Source organism: Glandiceps talaboti, chromosome 17, assembly GCF_964340395.1.
Source record: "Glandiceps talaboti chromosome 17, keGlaTala1.1, whole genome shotgun sequence".
NCBI lineage: Eukaryota > Metazoa > Hemichordata > Enteropneusta > Spengelidae > Glandiceps > Glandiceps talaboti.
Window position 1 is genome coordinate 13,486,913 of NC_135565.1, and position 16,887 is coordinate 13,503,799.

Here is a 16,887-nt window from a genome sequence, read left to right on the forward strand (position 1 = left end):
CAGAACTATGATTGTGTGGCGCTCAGTAAAATTTATTCGAACACAGATAGTGACTCAAAAATCAATACTTTTTTTTCCAAAATTTCAAATTTATTTCAAAGAATTATGGAATTCTGGACAAATAGTACATTATTTTTATCACTATAAGGCTGCAGTAGTACTATATTGTTGATTTTTTGGAAAGCCATGTGTTGCCATAGAAACGGCACGTTGTCATGACAACTCTAGTATGTGGTAAATTCTCCTGTGTTTAGGTACATAGCATTTGGCATTAAGATAACACAGTGTGACTTCCCACTTAACTGTGTATTTAGTATTCAAAGTTATTACAATTATAAATTTTTGCTATGTCCATTAATTTTTGCCAGATAAAAAGGTGACAAACTTTTACTAAGAAAATGCACAATACCGAAAAGTTAAATTATTAATCATAGCTGGTACCAGTGTGCCCTCTAGGCCTTGATTTACCACTGACACACAGCAAATTCTTGTGACCAACCCAATTTGGTGATCATGGTACCAGTGCACCCTCTAAGCCTTGATTTGCCACTGACACACAACAACTTCTGGAGTTCTCCTTTCATTGTTTCAGTTACTATGGTGACTCACAGGAAAACCTAATTTCTATTTTAACTTACAACACAAATTGTTGACAGTCATCAGAGGACACAGTGGGTTGATCTACATGTACACTGACTTGATGGTCATCTGTAAACAATTCTAAATCAGGTGCAGACCCAATAGGCCTTTCCAATATTTGCCATGGTGGCGCTCTACTTCCTATCTGTGTGTACCTTATGGGTATACATCGTATAGGTTACTCAGTAGAGCACTGCTGCTTTCCTCGATGTCTAAACAATACGAAAAACATCACTGATTTTAACACTTCTACAGAATGCCAAGGGACAAAGCTCTCAAGAAACGGCACTATGAGATGTTGATACCCCCAATTTGAGTGAGGGCGCTGTATTCTCAATTTCCTGTTTGCAGTCTACAATGGCCTATTACATGTATCTAACTGTCAACAAATTCTAAATTATGGGATGTTGACAGGGTTGATCAATAAACAATTACACATACTGCTGCTAATGAATCTACATAAATGAAGTTGAAAATAACAACAAAATTTATGACAAATGCCAGTCCAGTTATACTAGGACTTACAAACTGACAACAAAAAGACAAAATACAACATACACTTACATGTGTAATCAACTTAACATTCTACAAATATAAAACAATTATATAAAATAGGATCAACTATAATCATGATATTAACATAATAACTTCCTCTGTGACTCAAGACAGTAGTACTACCAAGTGTTGGTAAAAAATACACATTAAAGGGGAATGCCACTCCAGGAATAAAAGCATTTTCATAAACCATGTGTTCTGGAGAGCCATTTCATGACTTTACATCACCTACAATTACTCGTGATTTCAGAGAAAAATCAAGTTGATCTTGTGCCTTTATAGGATATCTTTGCTATGGGCTATTGCATCATGGGAGTGAGCAGAACGTATATATTCACGGTTGTAATCTATTTCCTGGAGTGGTGTTCCCCTTTAAGATTGTATTTACAGAAGAATACAAACTATACTCAGTAAATAGTTAATTTTATAAAAAATGAAATAACTTTACTTATACCAATTACCAAAAAGAAACCTTGGTAAAAACGAAAGTACTGGGCCCTTGCTCGAGTGAGGGCGCTAATGCGCCTCAGTACAGTAATACCAAAAAGATGAATTTAACCATAAACCGGAGGTCTATGATGTAACCCTGTAAACCTACATATAACAATATCCCTTCTCTGCAAATCTGAATCATTCTGATGTTAATAATAAATTTCTAGAAAAGTTCTAAAACATTGCATTAACATAAATCAAGCGAATGAATAATGATATATGTTTATATAGATGTGAGAGGTTTATTTAAACCTATGAAAACATAGTTATTTGGCTAATGTGAATATTTACAACAGTTCTGAGGCAAGTGGATATACATTGTAATAAGTAAGATATGGGATCATTGTTAATGTCTAGTCAGTGCATTGTAATTCTTGGCACCTGAAATGAAATTTTACTATCTAGGTGTGTTACAAAGATAACAATCATTCGATTTCAAAACTTCCACTCCAAATGGCTACACATGCATTACAATATGTGCACATGAGAATAAGTCATCCTTCTTGTTCTATTTTGACCCCTAACATGAGGTACAATCTCCAGGTACCGAGAATTGATTGTATATGGTAGGAGCTTGTAACAGCACCATGTCAGCATTCGTATTTCACTTCTTCAGATAGACTTCAGATCATAATATTTTCATAATTATGAATTTAGCCTATCTATGGACTTTATCAAGTAACTCCCTATCCTAAGTTGTTTTACAACCTATGATAGTCCTGTTCACACATCATACAGTGTGAAATGTGTCAGCTGGTTTTATTGGTAGGAGGGAACTTGTAGTTATCTCGTACCTCAAGTTACCTCATGCAGTACCTCACACAGTACCTCATAACACCTCACCCTACCAGTAGACAGGCTTCTAAGTTCGAGTAAGTTTTTTTTTTACTCTAGTAGTTTTATTAACAGTACATTTGTGTACCTTTATGAAGTTATCAGTGCTCTATAGGAACATCTTGACTTCCCTTCTTCGGAAAGTCGTCAAATTTGACAGGTCACTGTGAGATACATTTGTACACAATTCAGAAATCTATTTAATCATACAATTACAAAACCATGTATGTATAATTATTACAAACCTAAGTGGTCATTAATGGTGTCGATCAAGTCATAATTATTACAAACCTACATGGTCATTTGTGCCAATCAAGTCATAACTATTACAAACCTAAGTGGTCATTGGTGTCAATCAAGTCATCATTATTATTACAAACCTAAGTGGTCATTGATGGTGTCAATCAAATCTTGTTTTTTACCAGCAGTTGATAAACCCTGAGACTTACAGAATACTTTCAGCGTAGCCACTGTCAGTTTACCAAGCTGTTGGATATGAATGGAAAATGATAAAGTTACAAAACAATAAACTCCTCATAGACAATAACAGATTTCAAAATCTAAACACCTTTTGCTCTGAAATATACACACAAATTGGGGGGGGGGGGGGGAGTAACAAGTAATGACTGCATAGGACATTTCACAGCAGAAAATCTAAGTGTCACTAAAACTTAAAAGACTATGGCGTATCACACAGTTTATGTTCCCCAAAAACAATTTAGATAAATAACAAACAGGCTTCCCACAGACCAGTCATTACAAATATAAACAATACCACACTCCTGCCAACAAACAGGCATTGTATGTGTACACACGTCACCATGGGAACCATGCAAGCAGACTCAAATTCTTGCTAGTTTCAATTTGTATATGTCAAAATCTGAGCATGCAATGTGATGACATTAAATAGCTTGTTTGTTCCAAGGACGTTGTGTGTGTCTGTGTATCAGTTGCGGTTGGATGGTGATGGTAATTGGATTATCTAAATCGTTCTTGAGGAACATAAAATGTGTATGATACGCAGTCTTTCGGCGACCCCTCGATATTTCTGCTGTAAGTTGCTGTAAAATTCAAATACATGTGGCCATGGCCTGAAAAAATCTGAAAAGTTGCGATTCTAATCTCTTAATTAGTTTCAAATTGAAATAAAAATTAGCCTACCATCTTATTTCATTATTGATGATGAATAAAACTGGGACAGATAAATACAGATCTGAGTAACTTACCTTTCCAGCTTTAGCTTCGTCTTCTACACTGATATTTTCATCAACCTTAGGTCTCTTTGCTGCACCACCACCCCCAGTAGCAGCCTGTACAAATAACATACATCATCAATAATTATTACTACCCATATTTGGTATCATCTTGATAACATAAGCCTACGATGTCCATATTTGGAATAGTTTTTTAACAATAACATGCAGATATATCCATATATGGGGTGGTTTCACCTACTGTCTTGTGTATCCATATTTGGTAATATTCACTTTATCTTCAGAAACCTGACATATCCATATTTGGTATGGTGTCAACCATATATGGATATATCTATATTTGGTAAGGGTTCACCATATACTGATATAACGATATTTCATACGGTTTCAACCATATACTGATATATCCCTATTTATTATGGCTTCAACCATATATCAACATCACCATATTTGGTAAGGTTTCAACCATATACTGACATATCCATATTTGGTATGGTTTCAACCATATTCTGATATCTCCATATTTGGTATGGTTTCAACCATATTTGGTCACATGTATATTATCCACAGATAAACTGTTTTTTCACTATGTAAAATTTGTTGTCGGTAGTAAAATCTACTAAAATTACGAAATTTTACAAGTTAGTACTCAGTAACTTCACAAAAAAATTATGAATCTACAGACCTTCCTTTTAGCTGGTGGAGCATCGGGATCATAACCATCAGGAAAGACTAAGTCTTTAAATTCGTCAATTAATTTACCAGCTCTCTTTGCAATATGAGCAGTATTAGGTTCTGAAATCAATAGAGTATACCATCACAAATTATACATCATAACATAAAGAAATAAATGAATGTATGTGTAAATTTGTCTGTTGAAATTGCTGTTTTCATTTTCTTGTCTTGTTAAACTTTGTTTCTGCATTGTTTGTACTTTCTTTTTTGTGTGGTATGTAATGTATTAATGAGAGGTAACAGGACCCAGGGTGGAAATCAGGTGTCGTTGTTTCCTGGCTACCTTGCTTTTTAATAAATTTTACTACAACAACAACAACAACAACAACAACAACAACAACCACCACCACCACCACCACCACCACCACCACCACCACCACCACCACCACTACTACTACTACTACAATGCCATTATCAATATACATATTAGTAGTCTGGGTATTTGCATGAGTGCTTGTGTTGTTCTCTGTGGACACATTTCACAAGTGAAACAGATAATATTAATGCTATTTTATCATATTTTCATTTAATGTTCGGGAGAGGCATCACTGGTCTGCTTGGTTAGATATATATGATATTGAAGATTACAATTGCACTATAATTATGATAAATTATCAATTTGACATAACTTTATGAAATATAACTCTATCCCATACCTGTGTAGTCCTGTACATCATCAGGCTGGTCCCTATCTAGTGCCAATGCCTCTAAGTTTCTGTAGTGAGTCTGTAGTGAGGGGTTCTCAAAAGCTTCACTCTTAAAACTAAACTGTAATTTCTTGACAATCTCCTTGGCTTTGTCAATCTGATCTGTGTTGGCTGTAACAAATGAATAATGTGTCCATTTAATCCACTCTTCCCTTTAGTGTTTGTAGACACTTCAGGAGTATTTCAAGGAGTATTTTGTAGTCGTTTTATCAATTAACTGTCATTGAAGGATATTACAACAGTTCTATTTATCCGTTGTGTGATATTTTATGTGAGAGGACCACGATTGAAATAAGTTATTAAAACTTGTTTGTGTCATCCTTGGCAAAGATATTCAATGATGTATCTTTCCATCTTTCCTGTGAATGTGAAAGTTGTTGTATTGTATATCTGTTTTAGTTTGTGGTTTCTCAAATATTTTTTGGCCAAATTAATTCAAACCAGACTAGTACTATACAGTGTACAAAGGCTAAGTGATACAATATTCATGATCATACCTCTTGGTGCCGGTGGCGCTTTCAAATTGTAATTCAGTTTCCTGATATCATCACTGAATGGTAGAAATATGACATGAAAACCTGGTGGAGTGATTTGTACATTATGTTCATCCAGTTCTTCTGCCTATTTTAAAAAGATAAAATTCACTAGTTATAAACCTTCAAATGCAGCAGTCTTCCAATTCACACATATATACATGTTGGTCCCACTTCATGCAAATCTAGCATGTTACTAAGGCGACACAAATAAAACTTTATGCATAAATTTACATGATTTACAGAAGACTTTCTTCTCAAGGAAATACTGGCATCAAATTCAACATGGTGGTCTTAACTTGAAATGAGTAAAAAGCTTACTTAGTGATTGCAATGCAACACATAGTGTTTATGTCACGAGGGCACGTTTATCAGGCAACCACTGAACTTTAGTCTTGTTTTTGCCCTTGTACGGTAGTTTTGTTGTGTACAAACAAATACCACCTGGTAGAAAGTTGATTAAATGAATTATCCTATGGTGATATAAAAACATTGTGACAATATCTCTATGTCAGGCTGCACGGTTATAATAATTACAGTGGACCCTCAATAAGTCTTGGGTCATTGGAACAACTGCCCGTGACAGTGACTTATCGAGGGTTGTGATTTAGCGAGGTACTAATTGTACATTCAGAATCAAACAATGAAAATCAAACAACAAAATACTTGTATTCATAACAAAATTTTGTACTTTTTTGAAAAGGTAGTATGTAACTGAAACCACAAAGTTAGTGAGGAGTGACTTGACAAGGGTCTACTGTGTTACCTGTTATAGACACTCTCATATCACATTCTATGAGGTAAATATCATTGTATCACTCTTGGTACACTACGATTTGTTACCAAAGTTGGTTTGTTTAACCCCACCCCCAACCCCCCACCCCCACCCCACCCCCTAAAAAAGTGTGAAATTTATACAATTAGTCACTGGATTGTTTGTTTTTACAAACAAAAGCCGGTGACTGTAACTAAGTGAGGGGGTAAAATTTGATTATAATACACCTGTATGTACCTGTGGTAGTAGTGCTATAAATCTGGGTGGCGAGTTCTTCCTTGCAATCAATCTACATACAGCAATCACATCTCTAGCCTGACATTTCTGTAACAGTGCCGAGAACAGTGGTGTACTACCAGTAACGCTGTTTTCATCTGGGTAGATAAACTGTGCTGCCCTCACATGATGATAACGTTTTAAACTGGACCTTGGTTTGAATCCCATTAATACTATACCTGTCCAGAATTAAGACAAGGATGTGTTAAAACTGCACCACCTGTAACTGGGGTATTGTTTTTCAGATTAAAGAAACGATTTTTAAATGAAAATTGTTAAAATACCAATGATTGGACATTATGCATATTAATTACAGGTTGATTTCATCCATAAGTAGAATAGTATTAAGTTGAAATCATAATTTCAACTTATTCAGTGCTTTCAAATATCAAAAAATCGAAAAGGCACTTTAGAAAATAAATAAACTTTAAACTTTATTCATTGGGGCACTGAATTTTTCAATGTGGACCCAAAAATCAATTTGGATATAAATTATTGTATTGTATTGTGTGTACAGATACACAGAGAAGTACACCCAAAAGTGATTCAATACTGTTTAGTGTGTACAATATCATGAGTAAGTCATTATAAAAATATTTTAAAAACAGTTCAAAAAAATGTTCCAGTTGCAGATATTGCACTGTTAGACTTTATATTATAAGCTATTTAATTTAAATGTCACAGTCTGATGTCAGCAGTTGTATTTGCACAGCACAATTTCTTGGTGGGTTGGTGGGTAGGTTAGCAGTGAAATATGGGTGGGTTGGATAGTAGTGAAGTATGGATGGGTTGGATAGTAGTAATAACTAATTTAAAGTAAGATTCTTGTACTTTCTTACCAGGTTGATCAAACTTTTTGATTTCTGTGACTTCATCTGCATCAAATATTATCCTTCTACCTCCAAATGTCTGGAATTTCTTGATGTCACTTGGCATTAGCTTCTCTCCTGTCTCCTGTAGGTAATGATAACATGGGAACATTGCACATGTCTTGAACATAAAACATAGGAACATTGCACCTGTCTTGTACATAAAACATAGGAACATTGAACCTGTCTTGTACATAAAACATGGGAACAGTGCACCAACAATAGAAATTGATTGTATCATTGCAATAAGGTCGTTATATGTCAGCTACGACCTGACGAATTATAGTAAACTTGTACAATGACAGTTATCCCTTATACATTACCATAATGGGGGGGGGGGGGGGGAAACAATCCTTGTGATTATGTGATTTACATCTAGCAAAATGAACAGATTTATAGTAAGTCTTAAGTGTGTATGTATAGTTGACATATACTTGTAATATGCTTTAAGCACAAAGTGGGAAAGCCCTATATAAAAACCAACATTGTTATTATTATAGTAAAGACAATAACCTGCTGTGAGGCCAATTCACATCGAAATGCACTATGGGAAATCAAACAAAAGGAACTGTACTAGGTTCTTAGTTGTGTCACCAAAACTTGTTTATTACCAAAATATGCAATCACTAACTTTTATATTGTAGAATTCTGACTCCTCAAATATTGGCATCAATAGGGAACTTGCAATCTAAACTGAGCATGCTCAGACGCAAAGGACTATGGGACTATCTGTGGTTATCGCAATACCTAATCAGGAGTTACCGATAAAATAAACCTCCCACAATGGACTATGAATTGATCATTTGTGGTTACAAACAATGTAACATTATTGTTTACAATACTATTTGATTTGTATTTATTATCACATTTCCCATGATGCAACATTCAAAATGGCAGTTTTGCAAGTTCCCTATTAACATCACAGTATGATACTACAGAGGACCATATCCACTTGATGCCTATGTATGCATATCTGATAAAACTTTGTTTATTCTCAGTGCATCTCTGTAGTGTAGGGAGAACTGTATAAATTCTCCAGTGTTGTGAATTGTGAAGTCAATAGAATTCATAGTCTTCAACACTGGAAATTTTTGGTCCATTTGGGCAGCTTTTCGAAGGTGAACTTTGCAGTGAAAATGTAAAATTGAGTATATCAAGTCATGATGCAGTAAGTGATATTGTGCTAGGGCAGGGGGCTAATACTTGTAGCGGTGAAATAATATTTTGAGTACAATTTTTTAAAGAAACCTTATAATAGAGAGCCACTAGTGTTTGACTGATAACTAAACTAAGCCAATATACTTACATCACAATATCTGGATGTCTTTGTTTTCACTGGTTCATTGGTCTTCTTGTCTAGGTTTATAGCATATGATTTGGTAGCTGAACGCACAAGATTAAACCTTTGAAAATAAAAGAACAAATGGCACATGATTAAGTTTTGCTGGAACTACATCCCTGTAGACTGTATTCTGTACATGCAAGAAAACATCCCTGTAGACTGTATTCTGTATATGTAAGAAAACATCCCTGTAGACTGTATTCTGTATATAATATGCAAGAAAACTATTTAACCATGGAAATTGATGGCAATCTAACTTTTATTCCTACTTACATGGACACCCCTAATTCACATCCTTCTCCCACTTTAGTGCCATTGCCACCATTCCTACTTACATGGACACCCCTAATTCACACCCTTCTCCCACTTTAGTGCCATTGCCACCATTCCTACTTACATGGACACCCCTAATTCACACCCTTCTCCCACTTTAGTGCCATTGCCACCATTCCTACTTACATGGACACCCCTAATTCACACCCATCTCCCAGTTTAGTGCCATTGCCACCATTCCTACTTACATGGACACCCCTAATTCACACCCTTCTCCCATTTTAGTGCCATTGCCACATTTCCTACTTACATGGACACCCCTAATTCACACCCATCTCCCAGTTTAAATGTCATTCTTCCCATAGATCTCTTCTTGTGGTCTTTGGTTCTAACTCTGGTTAATAATTCATCAAACTTCTCTACTGGGTCTGGTAACACTCCAATGTCTTCATCATCAGGAACAAAAATAATATCCTGCAAAAGCATCAAATTAAGACAAGGCGATATGAAGTAATGTCAGATAATGTAAGCAGCTTCTGCTGCACTTAAATTAAATGTCTACCATACACGTGTGATAGTCGGATCTAGCCAAGGAAACTATTTCAGATACAATTTGTTATTAGTTTCTATTGGTCTAAAAGACTACCACATACCACCTCATAAATTTGGTAGTCTAGATACAATGTTTAGTAGTCTATGTGTCCTGGACTACTGCTAATTTGGTAGTCTAGATACAATGTTTAGTAGTCCATGTGCCCAGGACTACTGCTAATTTGGTAGTCTAGATACAATGTTTAGTAGTCTATGTGCCCTGGACTACTGCTAATTTGGTAGTCTAGATACAATGTTTAGTAGTCTATGTGCCCAGGACTACTGCTAATTTGGTAGTCAATGTACAATGTTTAGTAGTCTATGTGCCCTGGTCTACTGCTAATTTGGTAGTCTAGATACAATGTTTAGTAGTGTATGTGCCCTGGTCTACTGCTAATTTGGTAGTCTAGATACAATGTTTAGTAGTCTATGTGCCCTGGACTACTGCTAATTTGGTAGTCTAGAGACAATGTTTAGTAGTCTATGTGTCCTGGACTACTGCTAATTTGGTAGTCTAGATACAATGTTTAGTAGTCTATGTGCACTGTACTACTGCTAATTTGGTAGTCTAGATACAATGTTTAGTAGTCTATGTGCCCTGGACTACTGCTAATTTGGCAGTCTAGTTTAAAAAAAACATTCCAGTTGCAGCTAGTGCAATTGTATGCCCCCAAATCAGTAAATTCTTATTGAATACTTACCTGATAGAACTTGGTGACATCAAAGGGTCTGTCAGAGGACTGTAAGTGCATGAGTTCAAGATCAATGCCAAGTTCATTGAGATCTTTAGCCTTCGTTTTGGCTTGTCTTTGTGCACCTACATCACCAGCATGTGGATTGTCATTGTTAGTGAATAACATGATACGTTTATGTCCGATCTTCTGTTCACTGAAAACAAACGAAAAAGACAGAATTAAAAGTCAAATAAAAAAGTGATTCCTAACTGATGACACATTTTATTGCCACCATGGTGTAGCAAGACTGTAGAACGCTGGGCCTAATGCATGTGTAATAAACAAAAGTGTACAAAGTCTGTACATTGAGGGCGCTTACCCATATGGTTCACTTCAGAGCTTGGGAAACCAGATACAGAGTGAACACAATAAGTTGATGGTTTTGATTACATGTGCTTTTACACCTTGCGTACGGTTCAGAGGCAGAGTAACAGTTCGGAGGCCGAGTAAAGAGATTATTTAAAAAAATTGACTAGTGTTACATATATCTGTTGTCTACCATACTTGTTTTAGAACTTGAACAAAATGAAGGAAACTGGGACATTAGGGTTGATAAGTTAAAATACAGGATTACATATTTATACGACACTTACCTGTTTGAAAACATATTAGAACAAGTCCATAAAACATCACTGAGTTGGAATGCTGAGCTGTGTCCAATAGTCTTGGAGAAACTGTTGTTATCATCTTCTACAACACAGTAAAAAGGTGGTATGTGTTAAAAACGGTTGGTTTGTTAGCAGTGTAGTCAATTAACCAGTCGATAATATAATAAGTTATTATTCACTTTAGAGGCCCTACATACATATGATATGTCTTTCTTGTTCTGCTGCCTGAATTTTGATGATAAAGTTGGCTGTTCCAGAGCATAACAATAATCTTTATCTATACTAGATAGTTTCCATATTAGTGCTTGTCTCCAAAGAAGTCTAGTGAGGGCCATTCCTCAAGGGTTCAATGTTGGTGCTGGAGGAAATCGTAGTACCCGGGGAAAACCTGCGATGTTCGGTAGAATCAAACTGAACTATATGCTTCTTACTTACAGAGTGGAAAATTTAAACAAACCCAGATTAGGGTACAAACCCCAGCCGTATTATAAGAGGCAAGTGGTATAACCACTCAGCCACCGACAACCCTAAAACAAACACCAATACACACACTCTGGATCATAATATTACTGTAACATACAATGAAGTCATAGAGTGTTAGAAATGAAACTTTACTGCAATACCATCATATTACAAGATTATACTGGCAAAGAACAAACTAGATTAGTTGTGTAACTCAAAGTAATTCATATCATATCATAATTTCATATCATATCATATATCATATATCATATATCATATAACATATAACATAACATATCAAGTCATATCATATAAAAACAATCTCCGTATATTGTATAGAAGTCTTTTGGAAAATAGTTTTTGGTCTTATAATACTTGCACATGGGTCAATCAATGTCATTGTGCCAAGTGTCGTATTTCTTAATTCTGTTCTCGTATGTTATTCGTTAGTGTATATTCTGTATCTACTGTTTTAATATGTTCTTGTTTGTTTATGCCATTTGTTGTATGTGGAGGGTTGCTCTTATATAGGTGCTTGCCACCTGTCTGACTTTTTTTCCCTGACTTATTGTCGAAGTTCAATAAATAAATAAATAAATAAATAAATAAAAATCATATTCTTACCTACAAACTCCTCCAGCTGCAAAATTCTCCTTGCACATGGCTGGTCTAAATCCTGCAGGAGATCACATCAAGAAATTAAAGTTTTCACACATCTAACACATAATAAAACTACAAACTTGACATTTTGCAGAGCTCGAGGACACACAGAAGTTACTCAACTACATGTTTTATGTATTTCACTTATTCCAATTCTAAGATCCATCTTACAATCATCTGCCATTCTTTGAGTGAAGTCTTTCCTTAGCTGACTTCATTCAAACAAATGCACGTGTTGTGTCACATGTAGTATTATAACCTAATTTTAAACTGCCACTATGATATATGCTATATCATGGATACCCTTTTCAATTTTTTATGTGTGCCACTTTTTCTTTGTAAGATATATCTCCAAATACTTTGGCTAAAATATAAGGGTGATCCTATTTTTTTTCTGTTTCTCATTACCCGACCAACCCAAATTTTCAGCTCCAACATCAAAATAAAAAAAATATTTCCATTGTCACCCGCCCTTAATATTTTGTGGAACAGAAATTATTATTATTATTCTCTGGCCAGAATTTGTCGATGTTATCTACAGTCATGGCGGTGCCGATGACACTTGTTCATGAACACAGCATTTCTTTCATGACAGAAGTTATTCAAGTAGGGGGCCTGAGATCATGCCAATTGTGTAAAGAAACTAGGAAAGGGTTTGTTACCAGGAATGCAACAAAAAGAAGATAGAGAGGAGGAAAAGGAGAGGCAGAGAAATATGAAGATGATTTTTAATTTTTACTTCAAATCGATCGAATTACCCCCAGTTGCCATGAAAAAGTATTTAGAAACATAAAAAAACAAGGCCACCCTAATATAATGTAACTAGACAATTGATTGTTTTGAAACACATCTTACCTGCAATATATAGATATGTTTGAAGTCAGTTGGGTTTTCAGATTTATCAGTACCAAAAAATACCACTGCAACCAGGTCTTTATCACTGCTGATAATCTTATTACTTAGTACAGTTTTGGCACACTGAAATCAAATTATCATACATTCAGTTATATTAAAGTGTTATAATCATTAGTGGTTGACAAATAGAACAGATCAACATCACATTTCAATGTTTTGAATGGTTGTCATGGCAACTGACATGCTTGACAGCAAAGGGACATTTCTAGTGTACATATTTTTTATACTGTTCTGTTCATGTACATGTGATTTAGGACAAGTGTTTACAGATAATGTTTGTATGTTTATTTAATTCACTCCATGTTTTTAGGATTCACTACTACAATGTCTTGACTGTGAGTGTACTACATCATATAGTGAGTCTCTGCTCTATACTCTTATGGACTTATCTTGATGCATAAATCAGAATGATTTACCTTGGTACACAGATCAAAATACTTACCTTGATTCACATATCAAAATGACTTACCTTGGTACACATATCAAAATGACTTACCCTGGGTACATATATCAAAATGACTTACCTTGATACACAACTGTATAACTTACATTTATGCACACATCAAAATAACTTACCTTGATACACAACAAAATAACTTACCTTGATACACAGATGACAATGACTTACCTTGATACACAATTCAAAATGACTTTCATCATCATCACCATGCCGTGCAAACATTGGTTTAGTACAATCTATGAGAAATATCAACCCATCTTTGCCACCAAAACGAGCCTGCAGAGAAATAAAAAAAAATATGATGGTTACAGAAGTTACAAAAACTGACAGTTTACAGAAATCATGTGACTTGGTCTGTTATCGGTAAACAGCATAATGTTCTGTCTATCTGGCAAATAATAATTGATGGTTTAATTCACCTAAAATGTTGAAGTTAAAATTCTAAATGTACACATAAAACAAAATCCAGTACCATCATATAATTACAGTCTTACAATCATTTGATATAAATGAACAGACTTGATTGTACAAATTACACAACAAAAGTTGGACATTAATATTTGTTATGAATATTCCAAAAGAGTGCTCATTTTTTTGTAAATCACTCACTCTATATATTTCTTTAAATTAGAATATCAAATGACTCTTCTCAGTTAAGTTAACTACAGTCAGTAGATGGAGTGTTGACATACAAATGTAAGCTGTATATATCTGTTACTAGTAAAGCTAGACAATCTATCTGTCCACAGTCCCTCTGTTCTATGTAAGTGTAGATCAGTATGCCCTCTAGTAGTGATAGCCAAATTTTGTTGTGCGTCAAAATGAGAAAAACTAGCTTTTCTTGTGAGTCACCACATAGTAAGAAATAGAGGCACATCAAATTTGGGTGCGTCACTAGAAATTGTGCACGCCAGTGGTGCATCAAATTGGCTTAGAGGACACACTGGTGTAGATCATTGTGTGTGTCAGTGGTGCGTCAAATTGGCTTTGAGGACACACTGGTGTAGATCATTGTTTGTGTTCTAGCTATCTGATGTACATGTACCTCATAGGAAAATTCTTCCTCGTTGTCATCATCATCTGCATCAGCATATCCCCAGCTCCAGTCAGCCATCTTGTAACTTCTCTTGTATCTGAGTTATGAATATTTATATTCACAAAATTGTAAATAAAGAAATACTACTAAAGTATTGAATTAAATTTTTGTTCAAACACAACTTTGAAAATTTTTACCAGAAATTTACCAATACAGATGAATTTCCAATTGAAAATAAATACTAAATAATATTATCATTATAATTAAAATTTCCTCAGAATATTGTTGTGTATATATTCTAGGAAGTTCTATAATAATTCCATATTACAACAGACACACATGCATGATACACATATAAATGCATGTCTCCCTCCCTCCCCCCTCTCTCTCTCTCTCTCTCTCTCTCTCTCTCTCTCTCTCTCTCTCTCTCTCTCTCTCTCTCTCTCTCTCTCTCTCTCTCTCTCTCTCTCTCTGTATCATATCATAATCATACTACTTCAGTGTATATGGTTATGAGATATGAAGGATCACAATCCACCAAATAGTCACATTAATCCACAGAAATAAAGAAAATAATAAACAAATTAATTGCTAGTACATGTAGTAGTATATGAACAAAGTTACCTATAAATACATATATTGTAAATCATAACAAGAGTGGAGATATCTGACTCTTGAAAATAAGCTTATGGCAATAATGTAAGATACATAGACTGTACCAATTTGCACAGCTGGTCACCTGTATACAAACTGGTTTGTGCGTTACTCGAATTATTAATACATTGTATTATGGTTTGAGCCCGCGGGGTTTGATTTGAGCAAGATCATCAGTGAAATTTACCACTCAGTGTACGGTATATCGATAATTTAAAGGCAGTCGTGGGCGTTTACACACTGGTAACATATATTAGACGTTTTGCATCGTGTGGTAGTCTACCCTTCGGCTTCAAAACCATGACAACATCAGCTATTCCACGCATAGAGTTTTAGTTCGTTCAAGTAATACAGATTTGATATCGAATTTTCATCTTGCAAAATATCGAGTTCCGTAGTCTTCACATAAACATTGCATTGTAGTGACTCTGTCGTTTTCTCAACAGTGTAGGCTGTCTTTTCTAGATCTGCTTGACAACAGATTGGTACAAATTGAAATAGAGAATCCCCTACCTGCTTTGCTTAGCGACGTTTTTGTGACAATTTCGATATATAAGAGACGCCAGACGTCTCACTTTCACCTTAGTCTTTAGGAAATGCTGAGCCAGCGAATGTAGGTCATCACGCCGACTTGAAAATACGTCACAATTTCCGACATTCTGATTGGTTACTATTGGCGCGAACTTCTTTTCATGTTGACCTTACGTGACCTTGAAATTAAAATCGCTTGTAAAATGCGATACAGCTTTCGATATAATTTATTATAGCACTACATGGTAATATTTATCCCAATTTCGATGTGAAAGAATGCATATCATATTTTTAATGACAAAATGATAGTGAGCATTTTGCTCGCTATTGAATTCCCATAATGCAACATTCGAAAAATGGCAGCGCCCTAGGAGAAAATTTGATGAAGTCGTGCTATTTTCGCAAAGTTCGTTTGATTTAGTCAGGATAATTAATTTTTTTTAACTTTATGATCCCTTTTGTCGAAAAACTTTATATAAGGACAATTCATGCCGTTACAATCGAATGACCTCCTTTGTCGACAGACTTTGTTGTATCTTGTGATCTGTGTTGACAAATCAATGTCGTCTGCTACACTTTCTGCTAGACTCTATGAGTTCGAGTAACCCAGTGAACTGATAGTGGAAAGTACAGTACGCTAAAAAGTGCGTGGGACAAGAAATAGAAGCATGGAATCGCAGAAAATGAACAGGAGCATATTCGCTAGACAACCAGGTATATTGACAATTTGATATAGACGTTTTTTGTTTGTCTTTTAATGTTTTTATCCCGACTTTCGTACATTACCGTTTACAAGTTTGAAATGGCAACAATTTTACAACTTCCTAGACAGAGTTTTCAATGTACAACTCCTTTTTGGCGAGTGCGTGTTTGGGTTTTACTTATTTTTTATTATTATATTTACATATTTTTGTTTGATTCCACCTTCTGTTTTTTGGATTATTTTTTTGTACTAAATACATTGCACTTATTTTTTATTATTATATTTACTT

General features: G+C 35.1%; 1 protein-coding gene across 1 annotated transcript; it reads right to left on the reverse strand.

The window, feature by feature from the left end:
- Positions 1 to 110: 110 nt before the first annotated feature.
- LOC144448263 (X-ray repair cross-complementing protein 6-like) lies at positions 111 to 15,979 on the reverse strand. Its single transcript, XM_078138443.1, has 16 exons — positions 15,878 to 15,979; positions 14,720 to 14,807; positions 13,843 to 13,950; positions 13,155 to 13,277; positions 12,264 to 12,315; positions 11,163 to 11,259; positions 10,537 to 10,723; positions 9,555 to 9,718; positions 8,936 to 9,032; positions 7,600 to 7,714; positions 6,722 to 6,939; positions 5,674 to 5,797; positions 5,126 to 5,287; positions 4,420 to 4,529; positions 3,747 to 3,830; positions 111 to 3,006 (listed from the first exon to the last, which is right to left on the reverse strand). Exons 2-16 carry the CDS (start codon positions 14,786 to 14,788, stop codon positions 2,893 to 2,895), a joined length of 1,824 nt encoding a protein of 607 aa, XP_077994569.1. The 5' UTR covers positions 14,789 to 14,807; positions 15,878 to 15,979; the 3' UTR covers positions 111 to 2,892.
- Between the last annotated feature and the right edge of the window lie 908 nt (positions 15,980 to 16,887).